At 41.1% G+C, this 24,085-nt stretch overlaps 1 protein-coding gene across 3 annotated transcripts in view; it reads right to left on the bottom strand.

Annotated features, from left to right (window-relative positions):
• Nrg1 (neuregulin 1) overlaps nt 1-24,085 on the bottom strand; it is a 1,000,950-nt gene that overhangs the window by 134,784 nt on the left and 842,081 nt on the right. For all 3 annotated transcript variants that reach the window (XM_038325665.1, XM_038325675.1, XM_038325676.1), the window contains exons 2-3: nt 12,729-12,906; nt 4,188-4,309 (exon numbers count right to left, since the gene is read on the bottom strand). In XM_038325665.1, coding sequence (XP_038181593.1) covers nt 4,188-4,309; nt 12,729-12,906 — 300 coding nt within the window. The remainder of the gene's footprint in view (nt 1-4,187; nt 4,310-12,728; nt 12,907-24,085) is intronic.

The raw sequence follows: 24,085 nt of genomic DNA, 5'->3' as shown, positions 1-24,085 counted from the left end.
TGTGATTAAAATAGATTTTAAAAGTGGGTGTACTAATTCACTAACAATGGTAAAGCATGAACTCAGGAGTATCTCAGAGTATCTGAACTTTTATTGTACTCAATGCATATATAAGCAGCAGAGAAGTTTTAAAATTAATAAATGCTATAGGAGTACTTTGCACAATCTGTCATATTCTAACCATATTATTAATGTGTATTAGCTTTTATGAGCACCCTACATAATATAAAACACATGGAGAATGACAAACAAGTTTTAAAATCTACTGGACTCCAGGCTTGGTGGTACATGTCTTTAACCCCAGCAATTAGTCAGGAGGCAAAAGCAAGCAACTGTTTTTGAGTTCCAGGCCAGTCTGGTCTATATAGCAAGTTCTAGACCAGCCAGAGCTGCGTAGTGGACCCTGCCTCAAAATAATAAACACATAAATAAAAATAAACAAAACCTTCCTGACATTCTTCTCACTGTGATTTCACAAGCTGTTTACCAATATATTTCCCACAATACCACATCTGGGAGAGGGGTAAGGACTAACCAAGCCCATGACCCACATAAGCCAAAATTTTAAAGCACAAAATATAAGCTATTCAAACTTTATTAAAAATATTTTTTTTCTGTTTCACAACTGGAACAGCAATAGCTATGAGCCCAATTATTCCTTGGGATCCTGAACCTTATATAAGTTTTCTCCTGATTAAAAAAGAAAACTCAAGGCATGATTGAGTGGCTGTATATTCTCCCACAGTAACCTTTGAACAGATAGCGAACCAATTATGTCTGTGGTTCTTGTCTTCGCTCCTTTATTCTAATATCCAAGTGTTGTCCTAGAGCTTGTTAGCTAAGAATTAATTGTGAAATTAGGATCTCCTAAAGAAAGACCAAGCCAAATAACTAGATAAAAATGAGCCCACAGAGTATGGGCTGAGGGAAAACATGTGTGGCCCTTTCCCCTGTCAATATGTATTTTGTAACTCGCCACAGGACAATTATGACCTACCATAATGTTTCTAGGAAAAACAACATTAGACACTACCAGGTTACACACATTTACGCATATTTACACATGCAAATTTTTCTTCCAATTCCACAAAGCAATGAAAAGACATCAGAAAGGGCCAACAATAAACAAATTCTTCAAATGTAGCTTAATAAATGAGTGACTACACATGTGTTCTTTTTTGAAGTGCTTAAATATTTTGGCAATATGGTCACGATTTCACTGAAGCAAATAAAAGCAAGCACAAGGAATTTCTTAAATTTTTATTAGCCAATTCATATCTAGGTGCTAATTGAGATAGATCTACTCAGCCACATATGGGTGTGGCTTCACCTCCACTGGGTAAGCAGTGGACAGGATCTATGGTCAGGTGTAAATCCTTGCAGATTCTCTGGGTCTTATGGCATGGTGTGGTGTGATCCCTGCTAATCGTATCCTTCCTAGCACAACTCTTGTTGGGAGATTAAGGTCAGGGCCATAGGAAAGTGGAAATCTCAAAAGGGTGTCTTAACGCTCTGGAGAAGAATCTGCCGAAGTGGGAGGAGCATGAGCCAGTTAGGTAGGGATTTACCAAGAAGCAGGGGCGAAAGCATGGCAACCGAGGAAGAGAGGAAACGGTAGGGTTGTTTTTTGTTTTTTATGTTTAAAAAAAGATCTGACACCATCTGAAGGTAGAACAACTAGAAAACAATCAAGTGATGGCGTTGTCTAAACTCTTTGGGATACCTGCGTTCAAGTCGGTTCCCCCAAGGCCAAGCTCCTTCCCCTAGGCTCTCTCCTTCTGACACACATCTCCTCCCTGTTCGTGACAAGTGAAAGGTTCTGCCTTTCCTGTCTGTGCACACATACACCTTCGGATACAGCGTGGGCTACTGCACACTAGGAAGGAATAGCCTTTTGCTATCTACAACTTTTCTGATTCTGAAATGCTTTACTTCCCATTCTAAGAATCGTATTTCCTTTTTATGGACAAAAACTTAATTCATACAATTTATTCGAATCCAGATTTTCCCTTCCCCCACATCCTTCTAGAGACCTTTGAGAAAGTTCAATGAGGATGCCGTTCTCCTCACATCACACTGCTCCTGGGGTTCTGCATTCTCCTACTCTGGTGCTTTAAGTGACTAAAAAACAGGACTGGGTTGGGGAGTGGCTGGGTTGGTAGAATGCTCATCTAGTGTGAACAGGGTCTGGTCTTTATCTCCAAAGCCACTGTAATAACTGGGTCTAATGGCACAAGCCTATAAGCTCACACGCCAGAGGCAGAGAAAAATAGATCACAAAATATCATCCTCTACAGTCTAGCCATTCCAAGGGCTAACCCGGGCTACAGACATTGTGCAAAAAGCAAGCAAGCAAAAGAATATTGCAAAAAGAATAAAATAGTCCCATGAACTTTTCATTTTTGTTAGGTTAAAAAAAAAGGCCCAATATCATAAGCACCTCTAACCTTCATTCCTCAAAAGTTAAATTTATCAATACTACATATTCAACTTTGAGCACTAGACCATGACTTGAAAATTAATTGGATGGCTCTTTTATGTGAGAAATGTGAAAATAAGAATTATCAAACTTTTGCTCCCTCCAAACTAACAATAAAAGGACCCGAGAGATGTTTTCCAGGACTATTACAGGGGTAGATCATCTCTGTTTTATCCTATAAACCAGAAGCCACGATAAATATAGTCATACCATAAGTAATGATAATACTCTCATTTTATTATCTGGGAGTATATAGTATGCATAGCCACAAAAATCCAGTCTGAATGTCACAATCATAATTCACAATTTACCATAAGAAGACGTTAAAATAGAATTACAAGAACAGCTCTCAGAACATGACACAAGGTCATGATATTTTCAAAAAAAAGACAAAATTATTGTTTTCAAAAATCATGACCTAAACCACAGTAAAGAGTAAGCATTGAAATTAATTAATCCTTAAATTTTGAGTTTTCTGCAGCAATTCTAAAAAAATCACATACAGAATAAAGTAATAGGAGCAAAATTCTCTGCTCAACCTGTGTTGATTAAACACTGAAGTAACACTGTACTTGCTCATATACATGTATACATGTAAATGGCATTTGCACTTTAAGTACCAAAAGCATGGCTTTGAAAACTTGCAATGAGAACGACTTCTCATCGAGTCTCCTTTACTCCCAACAGAGGGAACGATCTACAGAGAAAGGTAATCATCTTTGATGATGCCACTCTAGACTTCCTGGGCAAGTCCAGAGAAGAACAGTCACTAACCTGGATTTTCCTGAGCCTGCTCCAAAGTTTTTTATTCCACTCCCCTCTCCCTGACATAATGGGTCATCTGAGGATCAAGAGATACAAACTAATTCGGTCTCTTAAGGAATTAACCTTGCTGTTACTTACTCTTCCCAGGATGGCCTGCCATTGTAGCCTTATTACTTCAAAAGACCATTTCCTGCCACAGAAAGTTTCTCATCTCTACCAAGAAGCAGAGAAAGCAGGATTGGGCTTATAAAAATTCACATCATTTCAAGACACAATAGACACAGCAAGGTTTTTGAAATGGCACCCAAAAGTGCCAAGGTTTGAAGAAGCATCGTTAGGCTCGCATGAGCTCCTAGGCATGATCTTCACAGGTTGGGTTCTGAGCTATAGAAGACACAAGCCAGCAACTGCAGCCTTCGGATTTCCTAAGAGAGCTGAGGGAAGTTGTTAGCTGGGAGGTAGTACTTCCTGTGTCTGACTCATTCCTCTGTTAAGCAAATCCTCCCCAACAGCTCTCAGGAGGCTGGGTCAGAAGCCTGAAGCCTTTACAAAGTAGGAAATTCACTGCCTCTCAGGTGTTCCTCATTTTAAAACTAGCAGCCCTAAAAAGTCAGTGTATCTAGCTTGCTATTAGCTTGGTGTAATTGCTTAAACTACACACTGGAACATTAAAACTTCAGGTCTTGCAGAGAAATAGAACAGATGCATTTATTCATGTGTACACTTGTTTTTACATGCGTCTGAGTGTGTGTATGTGTATATGTATAGAGTGTATATAAACTATATAACTGTATTGTGTGGTTGATAGGACCAACGACTTGATGGCCCTTCCTAACCAACTCAAGCGTGAGTGTGTGTGTGTGTGTGTGTGTGTGTGTGTGTGTAAAGATTAACCCATGGGCCACTCACACATTTGAGAAACAGCAGACGGCAGGTGTCTTACCATTCGAGTCGACGATGGTGATGTTGGCAGAGGCGCTGTCGTTCCCTAACTTGCTGATCACTTTGCACATATACTCCCCGGAATCAGCCAGTGACGCTTTGTTAATTCGAAGTTCGGACTTCCTGTGAGATGTAGACCAAAGTAGTGCAAGCGTGTCACAGAAATTCATCTTCGGCATCAATATATAATAAAATACACTTTCCTGGGTTCAGAACTCTCAAATTCCCCCTTCCTACCCTACAGATACAATGTTAAAATGTCACTTGTTATCACATCAGTTCAGGCGTATGTTTCAGCCAGACCAAACACAGTAAGCTACCTATAATGTAATCTTAATTTTATCCCACAGATAGTGAAGTTGGTGCTCTCTGGTTGTGCCCTTCCTTCCTCTGCTACCACTGTCCTAACATCTCAGTGTCACCCTGAGAACATACATAAAAGTAACAGTCTATGAACTGACCAGGTAATATTCAGAAATATACATGTATACACATATATGCATACCATAATAATTAATGGGGGAGAAAGAGGCCATGGGTTTGAAGGAGAGTGGGGAGGGGGAAATTGAGAGGGTTTAGGGCTTGGAGGGAGGAAAGGAAAGGGAGAGAGGTCAAAACTAAATTCTAATCTCCAAAGTTCAAAACAAAGGTTTGGGGAAAGAAAAATATTTAAGCTGGTTTCTTATAAGCCCAGTAGAAAGAATCATTTAGTGGAGTTCACGATAGACAAGAATACTCCACACATCTCTGTGGAGTAACATCAAAAGTCAAGGTAATTTCTATGGGGTATATTTATCATTTCCAGAGATAGGAAAGGTGTCCTCCCTGCAGATGGCCAATGCTGGGCACAAAGTGCCTCCCAAATGGCTTTTGAGACTGGAATAAATGTTCCTGCTAGAGTAGCCCACTTTTAGAGCCCTCTCACCATTAAATTGATAGCCACCATTTCTTTAATGTCGATGCCAGGGGGATGTACACTCGCACCTCCTTTATTGTTGCGCATGGCCTGTAATTTAGGCTATCTATGGCCCACAAAAGCTCAGAACTGCTAGGACTGGCTCAGTGTTTGCAAAGGCCTCTATGTGGTGGAAATGGGGGAGCTTCTCAGACTAGCCCAGGTTGGCCCAAAACTCATTACAACAAGGATAGCGTGAATTCATGGAAAACCTCCTGCCTCGGTCTCTCAAGTGCTGGCGTTATCGGTATGAGCCACCACTCTGGGCTTACAAAGACTGTTAAAGCACCGTTCTGTACTCTAGCTCGGCATCTGGGAGCCATGCCATATAGAGAGGACAATGGGAGGAAAGAGGGCAGGAAGGGAAGACGGCAATATTGGTGGTTGCTCTCATGTTTTGCTATTTTCTCCATATCATGTGGTCTTTTGCCACATGGTATTAATCTTCAGGTGGAACATATGGTTTCAAACTTCAGGCCTCCTCTTCTACTCCAGTCTAGTAGATGGCATTAATCAAAATCAATAAAAATCCCACACATAAGCCTCATGCTTCTACCCTAGTACCTCTGACAGGTCATAATTCGCCCGCACTCAGAGTGCCTTGTGTTTCTACCTTAATGGTCTTACTCATCTTCAAAGGCCGTCTTCAGTGTCAAGCCCTTTGATACACTTTTCATGGCCAAATCATGCAACTGGAGCATCTCTCTCCTTATTGCGATCCTTGCCGTCACCCTGCCTCTCCTGCAAACCCACCCTTTTTACTACATCTTCTTGTCCAGACGCAACAAGAACAGGCAATTTTTAAAAAGCCACTAGTGTCCTCACAACAGCACACAGCACAGTGTTGCCCCTGGACTGTCCTCAGGCAATACTGCATACATGTAGGAATGGATCAAGCAAGTTGTAGGATGTTCCTGCTTATGCTATCAAAGGCCCTAACATTCTCAATCCAGACAGCAGGAAGAAAGATGCAATGTAAAGGGGGCGGTGACAGTTTTAGGAGGGGGCAGACCCAGGGCAGCCATGACCAGGTCAGCTTGTGAGTCAGGAAGTTGCCTCTACTAGCTGTAACTCCCAACAAAACAACAATCAAGCTTAGCAGGGGTCATGATGGAGTGTAACCATAACAAATGGGTTCTCTTCAACAACACTGGCAAACATTAAAGCCCTACTTATCCCTCAAGTTTCTCAGAAACTTTAATATAACTAACAGACTCTGAATAGCCAGGAGAATAATATATCATTTAGCTTCTCTTACGTAGCCAACTCTTTTTTTGCTTTCACTTAGCACATCTATTCACACTTTTGGAAAATAACGCTCCACAGAAGAAGCTGTCAGAAAGATTTACTAGTAATTGCCTTGTTTATCTAAATAAGAGAACCAGCCAGGACTATTTAAGGAATAGCCACTCATTAACCACAGAGGCTATTCAAAGAATACTTTCCCTAAAGTACCGCTAGGAACCAAAATGGACCACGTTCGCAGCAAACATCTTGACAAATAGATATTTGGTGTTAATAATACTTCTTAACAGCCCCTAAAATTATCAAAATACCATATTAGATGTCATGCCAGGCTTTAGAATATTCAAATAAATATTTTCTAGTGGATTATCATCTTTGTATATACTTGGTCTATCTGTGATGAGTTTGCTTCATGGTACAAGGTTCCGAAGAAAAGAAACATAAGAATAAACACTGCAATAAGATTTTTTTTCAGTTGAAAACAGGGCAAAGCTTTTTGGAAGAATTTTGCTGTCTGATCACAAAATAACAGATGGGAACACCAAAATTATGAGGAAAACTAGAAAATATCCTGATCTTCAATATCAGAGGAAGAGCAAATTCGGAATATTAAAAAACAGAGACTTTTAATGTTAAGACCCAAAATTCTGAAGTCAGACAATTAGAGCAATATTCCAAGAATGTACAGCAACTAAGAAGCCCTGATTGTCTCCATTTGTGATTTATAAACAATCTTATGCTCGTATATGAAGACCTCTTTCTCGACCCTGCACAATTTAATATTTTAACTATTGAACTGGATTGAACTATATGAAACAGGGTAATTAAATTGCCAGTTGGCATAATCTTGAAAGGATAGTTCTAAAATCTAAATTCTCCTAATAGGCCTGGCCCATGCTTCCTGGAATACCAACCCAAGTAATATAATCAAATGCTATGATGGACAAGAGGAACTGGGTGGCACTGTTCTGTGTTCAAAAAATATTTCACTAAACAATGTAAAAGGGATTTCTTTATGCAAGTGTTTCTCGGTAGTTATGTACAAACCTCTAAGGTGCATTTCGAAGACAGGCATTACACGTGGTCATACAGTCACTACTGTGGAGACCACCCCTGGGAATCCAGGACAGAGCATCAATGGTTCAAGACCAAGACTTAGCTAAATTGAGACATGTGTAACAGAAACAACCAGATTCAGAAACCAGAGTGGAAATACTCAAGGGTAAGAGATGCATCAATTACAATGCACGAAGAAAAGAGGGCTTTCAAATAGCCTGTCTTTCAACACCAGCCATTTAAAGAAGCTTTAAAAAAAAGCTGAGAAAAAGAAAGAAAAATGCACTTACTCTTGGGTGAAATTAATGTTAAAGCAGAATACAAAATCAAATTGCCTAGGAGTCTCAGTACATTTGGAACTGGCTGGGTCACAGCTGGAACTCTGAAGTATGTTTTTGACTGACAGCTGATTTAAAAAAAAAAAAAAACAGTAACCAGAAGACTTCAGAAGAAGGTGAATTATAATTGGAGAGAGTCTAGAAATCCTAATAAGAGACAGAATTCTATGAAAAGAACAGTCCCGCAAGTGAAGATGGATGAAGCATAATGACTTTAAATACATCACTGCACTGCTTCTTGGAAAAAGAAGTGACTTGAGAGTGGCCAAGTGTCCTAAGAAAACTGAGCCTCGGAGAAAAAGAAGAGGGAACGTACAATGTGGCCTTACATGGGAGAATCTTGGGAATTCAGAACCAGATAAGAAATCTATGACGTTTTTTCATCGCTGAGACTCAAGACTGGAGAGCCATTTGCCAAGCACACTCTTACAAGGTCTACATGCGTGCAGCTCACATGTGTGTGGATGTGTGAGTGTGCCTGTATGTGCAAGGATGCATGTCTTCAATTCTGCTTCAGATGTCAACCTGCTTTCTGTGAGAAGGATGTGGAAGGACAAGAGGAACTTCTTAGAAAGCGCAACCAGGCAGCATACTGAACGCCCACATAAACCACATGAAATGACCACTCGTTACACAGGGAAACTAGGAAACCTTACGTACCGTTCCCATGCTCTGTCAAAGTGCTTCAGCAGCTAAGGAAAATGCTATACATGAACTTTTCTGATATAGAGCTTTTCATATAAAAGGTGGTCACTGAGAACAGCAGGACACCCTAAATTCATTCATCCATCCACTCATTAATCTCTCTGTGCGTGGAGGGAGCTCTTCCCACCAGCCATGTGTGCAGAAGTCAACCTGTGGAGTTGGCTCTCTCTGTCTTCCTTTATAGGGGTTCTTGGGGTTGACCACAGGTCACCAGGCTTGGTGGCAAGCACCATTACCATGCTGAGCCATGTCACCAGCCCCAGAGCAGGCATCAGTAAAATCTTCATATGGGTTTTGAACAAGCAAAAGCACTTTCAGATCAAATTAAAATACGAGCTGCAATGAAAAGCTGAAGCAAAACTAGGGTTATATAAACATGTATGAAAATGACAAGAAATAGAAGTTTGCCTTTCACAAGGCTAATCCAGAACAGCTACATCAGTGAGGCCAATCTGACAGGCCCGAAGCCTTCAGCTCGTTTTCTTGATCCAGATCATCCGCCAGGCACAGACAGCAAGAATAGAGGGATAAACATACATACAATATGGAGTGGTTCCCATTTCTTTTAATTGGTCCCACACACAGCTTACCAAATAAAACAAACACAGGCTTAAATGTGGATTCAAACCCATAGGAAGAACATGCAGGAAAAGAGGAGGCGGGGTCCAAGAGGAAGATGAGTTTATACAAAGACAGAAACTGCCTATGGGTATGAAATCTTCTCATAACACGAAGGGATTAAAAGGGAAATTTGGCTGCCGTCTACAATCTAGATAACTAACGGCTGAAAGAGTCAGCATTTGATTTGAACAGACTCCCAGGGAAATCCTACACCTCAAATTAAAATTAACTCCTGCTTAGTTGTTCACAGCCAAAGATTAAATTTAAGTCACATGACCAACCAATCAACTCAACATATTCCTAGTGTCAGGATCAAGGTAACAAAAAGCATTATGAGTATCTGAACAAGAAAAGTATAGATAGGTTTTACTGATAGCCTGAGCTGATGATACCGGCCACTGTATTCTGACTTCATATAATAAAATCACAAGTACTTGTGAAATTAACATAAATGTTGGAATCAGGCCTATTTAAAGTCTAGGTTTATTTAGTAACATTACACCCTTTACATTACATTATATTATGGAAGAAACTTACATAAGTTCATTCTCAAGAGGGTGATTGTTTTTAAAACAGTGTAATAATAATAATATCCATTCTAAGAGTTTATAGAATAAATAGAATAATAGAACATTTGCTAAGGTTAAATTTAGATTTTGTTGGCTACTTTAAAATCTAACCACTAATTCTGAAGAGCTTTAGAAATGACAAATCTTCTCATTGTGAAAATTGATGAGTTGATCTCCTAAGCAGCCACCGACTCTACGGAAATCATGTCTTATTTTTAACTCAAATACATAAACTCTTTTTGTGCCAAGAGTAATTTACAATCACGTAGCTCGAATAAATTTCTCCCCATTTACTTCTTTGCAGCGAGGCTGGAATTAAAGTGAATAATTTCTGAACGCTGGCCTTTCTGATGTGGGTGGGAACTGCATTAGTATGTAGACCATGCTCAGAGCTGTCTGGACCTATGCAGTCAATATGAAAATGCCTTCCGGAATGCTAATGGTGCTTTATATGCTATCCCAGTCAGGCAACCGAATAGGCCTTTAAGAGTGCATGTATCCTCTTCAGAAACACATTTGTATTAGTCTTCCCACATTTTTGTTCTTTCTCTACCTTATTTACCCAACTTTACTTAGTTATTTCCACATATAAGATAAAGGACATATGCTCTCCAAAAAGTTTCTGCTCCCCTTCAGTCCACATCTGCCTGTCCAAGTACCAGCTCCAACAATGCGTTTCAGCACATGGTCTGGAATTCCCATATTGTATTAGGACTAAATTAGATTGTCTCTATACAACCATAGGACTGCCTATGCACAGAAGTGGCCCTTCTATCTCTTTGATCTGGCTATATCCCTGGCATAATGCTCCTCACGAACTCTTAAGTTGTGCTAACATTGGGCCAGCTTACAGCTACGTGTGAGAGGTTACCTGGCATGTATGTGTGTGTGTGTGTGTGTATTGTGTGTATACATATGCGTTCAGCACACGGTATATGTGTACATATATATATATATATATATATATATATATATATACATACATACACACACACACACAAAACTTAATTTGCCTACTTGATGAAATCAGAACAAATAGCAAAACCTGTTCCATCCAGTATTTACAATTATTTTTTTGGTCTTAACCTCCATTCAGAATCATGCTTATCTTTGCAAATTTTCCACTGTTTCTCCTCCTTCCTGAATGGTTCCTACTTTCAATGACAGAACGGCATAAGAAATCAAAAAATAAATAAATAAATCTGTGTTTGAGATTTTTTACAAGTTCCACGACCCCAGGCAAAGTGTTATATAATTCATTTGACCCTCAACTTTTCTTTTCCTTTTCTTAAAAATTTGTTCCTAGGCAGCACCATGCTATGAAGTGACACTTGCCTCAAACATGTGGTGATCACCCAGCCTCAGCCTCCCATGTCTGGAATAACAGGTGCGCACCAGGCTTGACTCTCAGTTTTTGAATCAACAAAATTAGTCATCACACACCAACTGCTGGACTGCCTTTGCCATACATTGGGATGCTGTTGCTGTTTGTAAAGCAATGCTATGTTTACAGGGTGCCTGGGCTCTTTACATTACTATGTGTTGTATCTCTCTAATAACACCTGCTGTAGGCTGCGATACCCAGCCCCCTTTCTCACACTTTGTCTTTCCAAACCAACAGATCTTGCTGACACGATCAATATCAAGAATAAGTGGTGTAATTAATAAGGCCATGAGAACTAGGGGGGAAAATCCCTAATTATTGTCATCAGAGTAATTAGACAGTTTGATAACATTCAATTACATCCACAGCGGAATCATCTTGTTCTCCCTTGCTCATGCGTGTGTGACAACGTTTTGGTAGACAGCTTATGAAATCAAGGGAAGAAGGGGTGATGTCCTTCTGCTGTTGCTTTTGTTACAAAACCCTGGTGTTCAGAGGAGTCTTCTGAGACGACAGGGCATAAAGCCTCTCAGAGTTGAGAACCACATTAAAGATGTCAGATCAATTAATGAATTGTTCAGAAGAAAAAGAAAACATATAACTGGTTGTTCTCTTCCCCGATTTCCTCAAAATTTCTCTCTCTCTCTCTCTCCCTCCCTCCCTCCCTCCCTCCCTCCCTCCCTCCCTCCCTCCCTCCCTCCCTCTCCCTCTCTCTCTCTCTCTCTCTCTCTCTCTCTCTCTCTCTCTCTCTCTCTCTCTCTCTCTCTAATTTACATTGGTATTTTGCCTGCATGTATGTCTGTGTGAGGGTGTCAGGCCCCTAGAACTGAAGTTACAGACATTTGTAGGCTACTATGGGTGCTGGGAATTGAACCCAGGTTCTCTAGAAGAACAGTCAGTGCTCTTAAGCACTAAGCCATCTCTCCAGTCCAGTAAAAGCAATCCTTAAAGAAGGAAATACCCTGAAATGAAGATTGCTTGGATACTAGAAGCTGCATTAGCTTAGAAGAGACATCTAACGTAGCCACTGAGGTATCACATGTTTCCCATGGGGTGCTTCTAGCATTGCCATGTTCAAGGAGGTAGAAAACATAAGGTCCTTGGCCTAAAGATTACTGGGCTGTCAAATCTGCTGTAGTGTTGATGGACTTTTATAATATTGTTGGCTAAAAATTCTCGTTATTATATAAGACATAATTATATGTGTTAACCTTCTGTTTGGAAATAATATATATTCACTGCATTATATTCCATAAATGAAGGCAATTGTTAATCTTTATAATGACATTGGGATTTTGGCTGCATTAGACATTGGCGCTAAAATATCACCTGTCTTATTATAAGGAGACTGAATCTCATGTTTCATGTCTATTACATTAGCTATCACTAATTCCATCTTCCTCCTTCCCTCCCAGCCAGCCCCATCTGACTTCCTACAGCTTCCTCTTCAGCTCTCTACTTCTTCATTCAGAAATTGTAAGAATCATAAATTCCCAAGTTCCTTTCTATTTGATAAGACAATCTCTGGCGACTATTCAATCAAAAGTCTTCCTATTCATCATATATCACACTTTAAAACAAATTTAATACTAGGATCTATATAATTTTCTATCCTAAGTTATCCTATTGCTGTTGGCACAGATCCTACTACTAAATGCACTGGACTTACCCTGGCTTTTTCTGAATCTTGATGTTTTGTGGTTTATTCTTTCGGTTCAGCTCATTCCCATTCTTAAACCATTTGAATCTGAGTGCGGAGTATTCTGAACTGGTCTCACACCGAAGCACAAGCTTGGAACCTGCAGCAGACTCCTGGCTTTTCATCTCTTTCAATCGGGGAGGCAGGGCTATAAAGAAAATGGGAGAAGAAAAAAACATGATCATTCAGCCTTTCAAAAGGAAACATATATTAATGTTGAATGAGCTTGATGAGGTCCCGTTACCAAAAGTTTTCTTAACCAAAGCAAAATATTATTATTAATAATAATAATAATAAACAATAATATTTAAATGAGTATACCAAAATGTTCCGAACTAGGAGAAAAACAAAATGCCCAAATAAAATAAACCCAGCACAGGGGGAGGGGTTGGGGGAGGAGCCTGGATGATAAACTCATCCCTAAAATATTTTCTCAGTAACTAGTTCATGGTTTAACAAAATCAGTGCTGAGATGGGGATGGGGCTAGGCTTTGTCTTTGAGCCGCATAGCCCAGCATCACACAGCCGCTTAACCCTGTAGGAAGGCACCGTCCTACATGCCCATTGACAGTTGGAAACTGACTTCAGAGTAAACGCTGTGAAGTCTACTTTTTCTTTCCTCTTGGTTGTGACATTTGTAGAGAGTAGAATCCCGCTCATCTCATTAAGCATCCCAGGTGTCCCCTTCCTGTAAGACCCAAGTCCTTCAGCACCATCGCTCCTGACCCAGCCTGCTGTTGCTATCCCAGAGACAGGGAGTGACTGACCACGCCAGACGCTCCCCGCTACCACGTCCTGGATACAACATGAACTTAGCATTTCTGAATCTTCAGAAGAGAAGCTGTAAAGAGCCAAATTGGGCTACTTTACATTATCCTGCAAAGGGTACATATCATTGTGACTTATACATAACTGCCTATGGGCAGTTTTGATAGAATGTGAATGTATAAAATCATACAGGGATGAGTAAGAAGTAAAAGCAACATAAATATGAACGCAGACTACCAAGAAGCTGAGAGATGGGTATAGGTGGCGCCTTGTCACACGTGTCTACAAAGTATATTTGATTTTTATATTACAACATTTCCAATTAAAGAACAAACAGATGGCTTTCATCTACACATACAAACTTACTTAATGATCAACAGTTAGAGAACCCGAGACCTCAACAGCTCGCAGTTTCCGTTGAGTCTGGCAAAGGCCAGAGACAAAGTCTACTTTTCTGCTCAGTTCAGGAATTAGCAAGAAATCCCAGAAAACATACCCAAGCAAACGAGACTCTGCCTCACCAGCCCAGCGCATAATTACTCCCTGGGCAAGGACCCAGAGTCCAGGGACACAATCAAGGTCGCCTTACAGAGGCACAGAAAGTGGATACCTTGCCCACTCAGGTTATTTGTTTTTCTAAGGCTCTGCCCTTATGAGGCAAACCCCGAAACTGTCAGCAGTGAGCACAGGAATTAAAGCCAAAGCCTTCGAGTGCTGCAGTCTCATAGCAGTGGCCCTGTATGCACACGTCCTCACTTACTCAGGGTGCCGCAAGAACCTACTGAGGCAGACATGGGAGCAAGTTGGAAGACTCAGCAGTTCCCGGCTCTCAGTACTTGGCAATCATGTCTGTCTTATTTCTTGTTCTCCCCACCACCATCGCCGACTGACGGCTCTAAAGTAAAACTTGCTTTCTGAATAAATTCCACAGGACTTTTACTTTTGAGATATGGATCGCGGTCCTGCTTTGGAAGTTTTAAGAACACTAAATTCTAATATCTCTGACAAGTACCTAATATTTATCTCCATCAGCTCCTTAAGATCATTTATAACTTTCCGACTCTGCTGAAAGACTCAGAAGAAACACACGGGAGAGAGCCAAATGGCATCAAAGAAACTGGCTTGTATATATTAAGTAAAATAAATTGCTGCACGACTGCACAAACTAAGGGAATGAGTGTGTGCTTTACAACTGGATTTTAAATTGAAGTTGAAAAGCCACCAAATTTCTCAAGTCTGGTCCCTTGCTTTAATAAACAAAATTCCCTATATAGTTAGATATCCTTAAACCTCAGCAAGTCTGTGTTCTCTCTTCTACCACTCCGGGCATTGGCTTATAGATTCCAAGCAAAAATCTGAATACAAACTATAAGACTTTTGTCTCTCATTTGCATAAATATCTTCTCATGAAATAAGTGTCTAGTTCTCTGTCTCCCCTCACTTTATCCTTTCCTCTCACATCTCTTTCTTTGTCTGCTTCTCTCTTCATTTATTGATTTCCTATTTCTTCAGAGTCTTAATATCAAACACACAGAAACAGATCAGTTCAATAAGGGCTACTCTATAAAACTGTTCTAAGCCTTAAAAAAAGAAAAGGCAATGCGATGAATGACCAAAGAAGACTAGGAAGCCAATTAAAAAGAAATTAAACATGACTAATCAGAGTGCATCTACTGCATGAAACCCACTTGGGGGTGGAGTTGGGGGGTCGCTACGAGGGACATTATTGGGATGACTCGGGGGGAAATCTAAGAAAAAATAATGGACAAGAGCTGATTTCCTCTGGTGGAATTGCTGCACTACAGTCATGCAAAAGAATCTTAGAAAGTATCTGTGGACATCTTAAAGGGAATGAGCCAGAAATACATACAAACACACACACACACACACACACACACACACTGTAAACAAAAGAGCATACGCAGAGGAAGGAGAAAACGAATCCTAGGTTTCTCTTTGCCTTTGTACCTTTCTCTCCTGGTCCTTCCTGACAATAAATGAACAGCTCTTATTTTCAGTGAGCAGGAGCTTCCTTTGTCCTGCAGTACTGGGGATGAACACAGGCCACATATGTTCTAGAAAACCACGCTACCACTGAACCTCATCCCAGCAGTTAAATACCTTAAGTACCTTTTATCTTTCCTTTCCCTTTTGAGGACTGGTCCTCCTATGTAGCCCAAGCTGACACGGAATTCATCATCCTCCTCCCACTAGGATTATAAGCACACTTATTTTCTATTACTTAATTTCTCCTCATTTAATGACCTGGGAAAGTTTGCAACTGTAGAGAAAAATTTTGCAAATAAATAAATAAATAATACCAAAACAAACAAAAAGCATCACTGATGCCATGTAATTGTGAGAAGTGTTACACTAAAATTGTTATGTGGGTCAATGTCATAACCTTGACTTTAGAGTGAATCCCATGGGGTTCTTTGGTAAAAAGAACCATTATCTGTATCTGTCCTTACCAAATGGCCCCTAAGGGTGTGCATACCTTCCCTTAAGAGAAGATACAGAATGTACAGGAGACAAAGGCCTTCAGATACCAGGTCTTAAATATGTCTGTTCCCCAGCTGACCCCGATGTATAAACATGTATCTGTGCGAACACCACTTACACCCACGTTGAGTTGCTCCGTGTGAGGTGGTACCAAACCCCACAGAGGATCAGACTTCCTATCCGCCTCTATGACATGGATAACCTTTAAGACGTGAGGTCGCCCACTTTGCCAGGAGTCTCACTTCTTAAGGAACCGAATAAAAAGCATCCACTGTGTAAATGGCGAAGCAAAATCCCAGATTCCCTGTAGAGTTCTGCACCTGCCTCCCTAACTCAAAGGTACTAGAGTAGCCAACAATGTCCCTCTCCACACCTGGAGGATCCCAAATTCACGTACACAGAGAACATTCAGACAATATAAGTCCTTCCAAATCAATAGCCTTGACTGTTTCTTAGATTTTTTTTCCCACAAAAATACAAAGCAATATTTGATCCTGGATGGTTTGTGTGATTTCTCATTGATCCATAGAGATGATTTTCAGTGGAGAAATTTTGCCAGAGATTACTAAAATAGTTCATTGTAAATGGATTATATTTAAATGTGTCTCTCAGCCATGTGGTTAATTCAAATAATATAATCCTTTTTATTTCATTTTTAAAAACCAAAACAAGCTGGGCAGTGGTGGTGGCGCATGCCTTTAATCCCAGCACTTGAAGGCAGAGGTAGGAGGATCTCTGTGAGTTTGAGGCCAGCCTGGTCTACAATAGCTAGTTCCAGGACACCTAGGACTGTTACACAAAGAAGTCCTGTCTTGAAAACCAAAAAGAAAAGAAAAAACTAAACAAGGTTGAAGAGATGGTGTAGTAGTTAACAGCAATTGCTGCTCTTGCAGAGGACTCTGATTTGTTTTCCAGTAGGCGGCTTACAACTATCTGTAGTAACTCCAGTTCCTGAGGATCTGAGTCTGTCCTCTGACATCTGAGAGCAGTGTGCACACACATGGTGTGTACACACATAGTGTATGTACACATATGCAGGCGAAACACTCAACCATATAAAATACATCTAAAAATAATTCTAAACTCTAAATTACTTCAAAACCGCTTTTTAAATACACAGATAGAAACTACAAGCCCACGGTGGTTGCTAAACTTGGAATATTTTAAACTAATAATCGAATTTCGAAACTGAAATAAAAACCTTGCCTTTCCATTCTTATCCTAAGAGCAAATGGCCTGTTAATTTAAAGGTGATTGAAGACAAACTCAATGTCAAGTTTTTGTTTGTTTGTTTGTTTTTTAACTTGCATGTCCAGAGATTCTTAGATGTGATATATTTGGGTCCGGTCTACCACAGTTCATAATTTTGCTTTGTAAGTGTTCTGAGGAGGCAATGGTTCTACACTATAAAATGTTCTAATGACAGAGCAGGTTTTAAGCAGACTCTTCCAAAATTTCCTTCTTCCTAAACTTATTAACAGTACATGAACATGTCCACTCCCTTAGAAATGCATTGACAGAGACTAATGGTCAAGCAAAAGGCAAGTCGGGAAAGATTACGAACTCTAACTCAATGTAGGCGGGTACTCTAAGAATATTAAGCCCCTTTCTGATTTTCTATTTTCTATAATTCTTATGTCACACAATGGGGGAAAAATGGTAGCAGTCATCCAAAATATTTAGTTTCTCTCTTGATCAAATGAAAACATAAGAGAATATGTTCATCCATTCCAACAATCTAATTGGTAATTAAATATTCATGGTTAGAGACAAAAACGAATTAGCAAGAAGGAAAAAGAACCATTCAGCCAATGCAGTGGTTCTTAATCTTCCTTATGCTGTGACACTTTAATACAGTTGCTCATCTTGTTGTCACCCCCAATCATTAAAATATTTGCATTGCTACTTCATGACTACTGTTATGAATCGAAATGTAAACATCTGTGCTTTCTGATGGTCTTAGGCGACCCCTGTGAAAGGGCCATTCGATGCCCCCAAGGGTTGAGACCCGCTGATTGAGAACCCCTGATCTAAGGGACCTGTTTTCAGCTTTCCCCCCTGCATTTCTCAGGCTTGCTCACTGCTGCTGCTTCAAGCAGTGCCCTGGGCTGGTGAGAACAGGAAACGTTGAACATGCACATGTGAGAGACATCCCTGCCCGTGATTTCTTTCAATGAAGGATCTAACTGTCAAGAGTTAGCATGGATCATTGTGCTTTCTGTTCAGGCAATTGATCTGAAGGGCCTCAGCCTGCTGACCAAATTAAAGAGGAAACCTGAAAAAATACTATCAAATAGGACTGGTGCTTTGGCTGTAGTCCCAGGAAAACCTTTACAAAGCCTGTCCCAACACAGGTGTGTGTGTGTGTGTGTGTGTGTGTGTGTGTGTGTGTGTAAACCTAAGCACGAGGGATGGAGAGATGATGAGTCAGTAGAGTACTCACTACACAAGCAAGGAAACACTTTTTATGTTGGGAAGCCCACATATAAAGCAAGGCACAGCGGTGCACACCTGCAATCCCCATGCTAGCGCAAGACAGCTGACGACGTGGCCAGCTAGACTAGCCAGATTGGTGAGCATCAGGTTCACTGAGGCCATATCTCAAAAAATAGAGTGGACATTGAGAAAGACAGCAGATGTCCACCCCTGGCCTCTATAGGCATCATGCCCATGTGCAAAAAGTATGCACGTACAAAGAATGAGAAAAGAAGTAAGAGCGGAAGGAGAAGGGGAAAGAATCAGAAAGACTGCTAAGGAGGAGACTCCGAGACCATAATTAATTTTTCAAGAGTGTAATAACTGGGATTAAGGGGCTCTTTGGCATATTTTGTGCTTTTGTGTACTCTAAGGGACCCAAGATCTGCACCGTCATATACCACTCATAAAATGTCAAGCCAAATGGAAGAGTATGAAGTGTACATTTTTTCACTTTGACTTCATTGTCTTCTTCTGGCCTTCCCGCATGTGGTTCTCGCTGTTAGAGTGTGGTGCTCTGCCTCAGCTAAGACCCCTGTCCTGCATCTTCCACAAATGGATCTCAGCATCCCTAAGAGTCTGCTCACTGTGCACAAACCACCTCCCATGCTGCAGGAGCACCTACATGCAACCCTCATCCCTCTGCCTTCAGCTCTCAGGGGCTCCTCTTCATCAGCCAATCCCAGTCTACATGGCTTCTTATATTCCCTGCCTCCCCCCTGAAATAAACGTTGCTGTCACATATCCTCAAATGCCCTATTTGTGTTCAATCCCCTTTCCCCTGAGCAGTCCCGGTTCAGACAGCACCTAAGGTGGATGGTTACTATGTTCACCTGCTGGTAAGGAAATGGAGGCTTGTGCTCACACAAGTGTGGCTTCCAGAGACCCACAGCTGAACCCAGCACATTCTACATTGCGGCACCTTTGTCAGGCTTGAAGGAGGTAGAAATGGAGTGGGGAAAGGACGGTAGACTGAGAATTAGGAAAGGTCACTTGAATTTCATAACATAGCAACTACAATCATTTGTAAGTTCTTATAATGAACTATAAAAGCCAACTCGCTTCTCCATGTACACCTATAAGACATTTACAACACTGTAAATCTCTCCAAGGAAAAATGCATGCAAATTTTTAGGTCAGAGCAAGTTTTCAGACCCCAAACTGATGCTATGATTGTTGCAATTTGTCGTCCTTCTTTTCTCTACATTTCAAAGTCGTGATCCACCCAGGTCACCGACCTGGGATTACAAGTGTGTACCAACCGACTCACCTCACAACTAGAGCTGCTTAAGACACTCACCGACTCTCAGTAGTTCACTTAAAGTAAATGCACACAGATACTATTGTAGTGCTCTGCAAGGCGACAGAATGGTGCTACAATAAGTTCCTTTCAGCTCCTCCAACGGTAGATCCCCTTAGAATGGTAACAGCTAATTGAACATCTGCTAGGTGCCAGGCTCTCTCTGGTCTAAGAGCTTTATACTCATTACCTCTTGTTATATAACAATCCCAGGGCTCCAGGGTTAATATCCTCACACCAAATATGCAGATGAAGAAATGGAAACCGGGAAAAACAGTTACGTGTCTGTCATCACACAGCAGGTATTGGGGAGCCAGGCCCTGAAGACACAGACTTGAGGGGAGATCCCCTTCTTTTAATGACCAAGCCAGAAATGGTTCTATGTAAGTCTTCATATCGTATGGTGAAAATGTCCTCAAGGTTGAAATAAATGATTTCTCAATAGTGAGTATGTTTTCAGAAAAACAAAAATCTGGGCTATAGCAAGTGGTTGATCATTTCTGTACTCATTGCAAACACAAAAGATAGTCTGGGAGAAAAAGGGTAATACGCACAATTGTTGCATTTTCTGAGAAACCTTGATCACTTATAGGAAAATAAAAGAAAGTAGAATACTTGAAATTGCTAATGATAAAAATGCTTTAGAATCCGTGGCTGTCCATCTGTCACACAGGCCACGTGCCACAGGGGTCAAGGAGCTCTGTCTTATGCTGGTGTTCACTGAAATGCGATAACCCCTACGTGAGGACACAGTAACAAAAGGGTTCTAACAGATTAATGTCACCCTGTCAAGGTGGAAAGGCAACACGCCTTGACAATGGCGTGTTGGATTAAGACGTGGCCCGGTTGCCAACAGCTTGACGGTTGAGTGTTCAACAGGCCTGACTAATTGGCGCTGTGGCCACAGCTGCCCCCAATTAGAGACCCTCTCTCTCAGCTCAACAAAGACATCTAGCCGGCTTCTTGGCAGCCTGTCCACTTGGCGTGCCTGTGCCAGCGAGGCGTTTACCTGAGGGGGCCTGGCAAATTTCTGGTGATGTAAGCTTAGAAATTCTAGGTTTTCTGTGGTCAAAAGTAAGTTTTCCTCCCTTGTTTGTCATACTGACCTGTGACATTACCAAATATATATATATATGAAAACTGATGTAGATAGCATCCTATTTGGTTTTTTTCTTTCTCCCCCCTCTCTGTTTTCTTTCCAAGTTCTGATGCATTTCTCACTTGAGTAGCCAGGTAGGCATGGCTCTATCATGATAGGAATCATCTTTATATTCACTTCAGGACATTCCCACGACTTTGAGGTGCTAATTTTTGCCTTTTCAACCATTTTTTCTTTGTCAACTTGAAAGACATTTGGTTAATGGATAAAACTAAAATACTTGTTTTACACTTGAAAGAGGGAGTTTTATTTACATTTTCTAAACTGCACAGGCTTTCTGCGGACACTAAAGATTGTTTGGCTCACACCGTTACCGACAGTCTGCGGACAGGTGAATAAAGGGACCCTTATCATTTTATACTTCTGCCCCGTGGGGAAGGCCAGAAGGAGGAAGCTTCACATCTTTGGGTTCTTCAGGATAAGGATTTGTTGAATAAGTGGCAATTGTTTAAAGGGACACTAAAACATTAAACATCCAAAGGAAGGGCAGCCAGTTTAAAAGAAAAGGACCAAAGATGGTGGAATCCCAAAGAACAAGCAAGAAAAGGAACTGCAGTCCTTAAATCATGAAGACTCACAAAAACCCAAAGCATTTTTTTTAGAGTCACGGGACACTGGAATTCATGGAAAACTTTTGATGTACAAAACAAATAGTTTTAGGATAAAAAGGGAAACGAAGTTTTTGCATAATAAGTATAATTTGGAAAATGCTTATTCTGGGAGGCTATACGGGAAAGTGATTCAGGAAGCAGCATATGGGGTGGGGGTGCAGTGTGGAAAAATGAAAAGCACAGGCTTTGGGAGTCAGCCAGGCAGACCCGGGTTTCAGTTCTTCATTTCCCACTGAATGCTCTATGACTGGACAGGTTTTCTTTATGATGGAGCCGTAGCCTGCTGATTTGCAGAGTGGGGTTCTACTTCACAGAAGCTGAGGAGAACCATGGTACCGTGTCCTGCTTTGAATGGGAGGTTTCTAGTATGCAGAAGTTTGACTTCAGACAGAAGCTGGAGGGCTAGTGCGGTACAAAGCTCATCTTGTCAATGTGCAGTCCTGAGTCCCATACCCAGTACCATGCAAAAAGAGAAATGGCGCCTTCATAGAGAATGGAGAGAATTGATGATCTGCGAGCCTCACTTACTAGCATTTTCAATATAGGCTTCAGGTATAGATGCTTAAGGCTTCATTCAGCGAGGGCAAGTTTAGTGGTCGCCCCGGGACTATCCAGGTGGCATTGAATATACTGCTACGACTTAGCCTACTCTTCAGGGAGGAGCTTAAGACGTCATGTCATCTCAGCGCTAAAAGGTGCTAAGATCTTAATGAGCTCTTCCGATTGGCCAAAGGCCTGTATCTTCTTTTGAGCAGTATAATTGGATTACGGAACATTAAAGAGACCCTGTCTTATCGTTGTAACCAGTCTGTAAATCTAAAATCATTTCCCCCAGAACTCACGGTGAGTAAGTTCAATTTTTACAGTAAGCAGCTCTGTCCTGTGTTCCCATAAAACCATTACTATCCATTTAATTCAGTGCTTGCTATCTTTATAGGGATTTGTTCCAAGGGGATGAAGAGCTCGTTCTTGTCATCTACGACATCTTCTTTTTATCCTCTGTAACTAGCACGGTAATGTTCGCTCAGCGGAAAAATAAAATAAGCAACATTACACCATGGCTCAAATTCTCTGCACTGAACAAGCTACTCTTTTCCTTCTAATGCACAGGATGACTATAAAAACATCCTGGATTTATTGGACCTATCCCTTCTTTCCTGCTCACATCTTACTAACACTGTATACTCTGTTCTTCGCACCAGACATTGGCCCCCATCTGCACTGTCCCTAGTATCCAGATCCTTAACCATTCAAATCAATAACTTCATTTTCTTAGACATTTCATGACTTTCAACCATGCACATGTTATTGTGCCCTCTTCTGGAGCGACCATGACTTTAGGTCTTCGATATACGGACGTCAATAAGACTAACGTGGTCCCCAGCATCCTGAAACGTCCATCCTGGTTGTGGAGAAACAGATAAAGGACCCACGAACTGATTACACTGTAATCCGATTTATAAAATAAATCTTTCATCAGCACAGTCTGAGAGCACAAGAGAGCTATATTTGGGTGGCTGTGTACATCCAGCTTTGTCATGAAGCTTTTGCCTCAAATTGATCTTGAAAGTCGATCATTAAATCTATATACAACCCACCAATTAATATTAAGTAGTTAGATACTGTTGCATTGATGGAAAGTCACTTTGAAAGACTAGAGTAACAATTTCTTTGTTAAATTTTAGCCATTTATCAAACTTTCTAAACCAACATAAGGTTTTAAATCAACAGCCTTCTTGGAGCTGACACCAAAGAAAGAACACTTCATTCCTGTGGCAGGCAGAATAATGACCCACAAAGATACTTAAATAGTAATCCCCAAAGTCCACAAATGTCACCTCACATGCAGAGACTTGACGTTTGATCTTGGCCAAAAAGCCTAGAATCCATGCAAAGGAGACCTGGAGAAATGTGCTTGAGGTTAAAGACCTTAAGCAGGGCGGACTATGCTGCCCTCCGCAGGTGCTCCAATCTCATCCTGTGAGCCTGAAAGGAAGACTATCTCTCCTCCTTAGTGTAATAAAACACGCCAGTGTCAAAGGAGTGGCAGGCTGCCTCGAGAAAGCAAGGGCAAAATGGATGCTCAGGCAAAGCCTCCTGCAGCCTTGGGGCCATCATCTTATTGAGCCTGGTGAGTCCCGTTTGAACCTTTAGAACTGAAAGGCAGCAACTTCGCATGAACCCTTAGGTTAAAAAGTCTGTTACAAACGCAGCAGAAAACCAGTGCAGTTCTCCAAAACACAGATAAGCCTGGGTGCAGGTAAGCATCTTCACCTTCCCAATATTCTTCTCCCAGTCCAGAAACGAAACCCTCAAAGGGCTACAGATGTCAAGAGATGGAGGTAAAAAGCACTGGATGCTCAGGAAATGAAATTCCGCCCCAGCCCCAGACTCCAGCAACCGTTCATCTCTTTTACCTTGATTTTCCGCAATTGTGGAGCCATTCCTCAAGCTGCTAGGCTTCTAAAGTAGCCACAAGAACCAGTCCTTCCTCAGGGACATTGCGATGGGG

Source organism: Arvicola amphibius, chromosome 4 (assembly GCF_903992535.2).
Source record: "Arvicola amphibius chromosome 4, mArvAmp1.2, whole genome shotgun sequence".
Classification (NCBI taxonomy): domain Eukaryota; kingdom Metazoa; phylum Chordata; class Mammalia; order Rodentia; family Cricetidae; genus Arvicola; species Arvicola amphibius.
The sequence above is the reverse complement of the archived record's forward strand: the minus strand, read 5'-3'. Positions and strand labels throughout refer to the sequence as shown.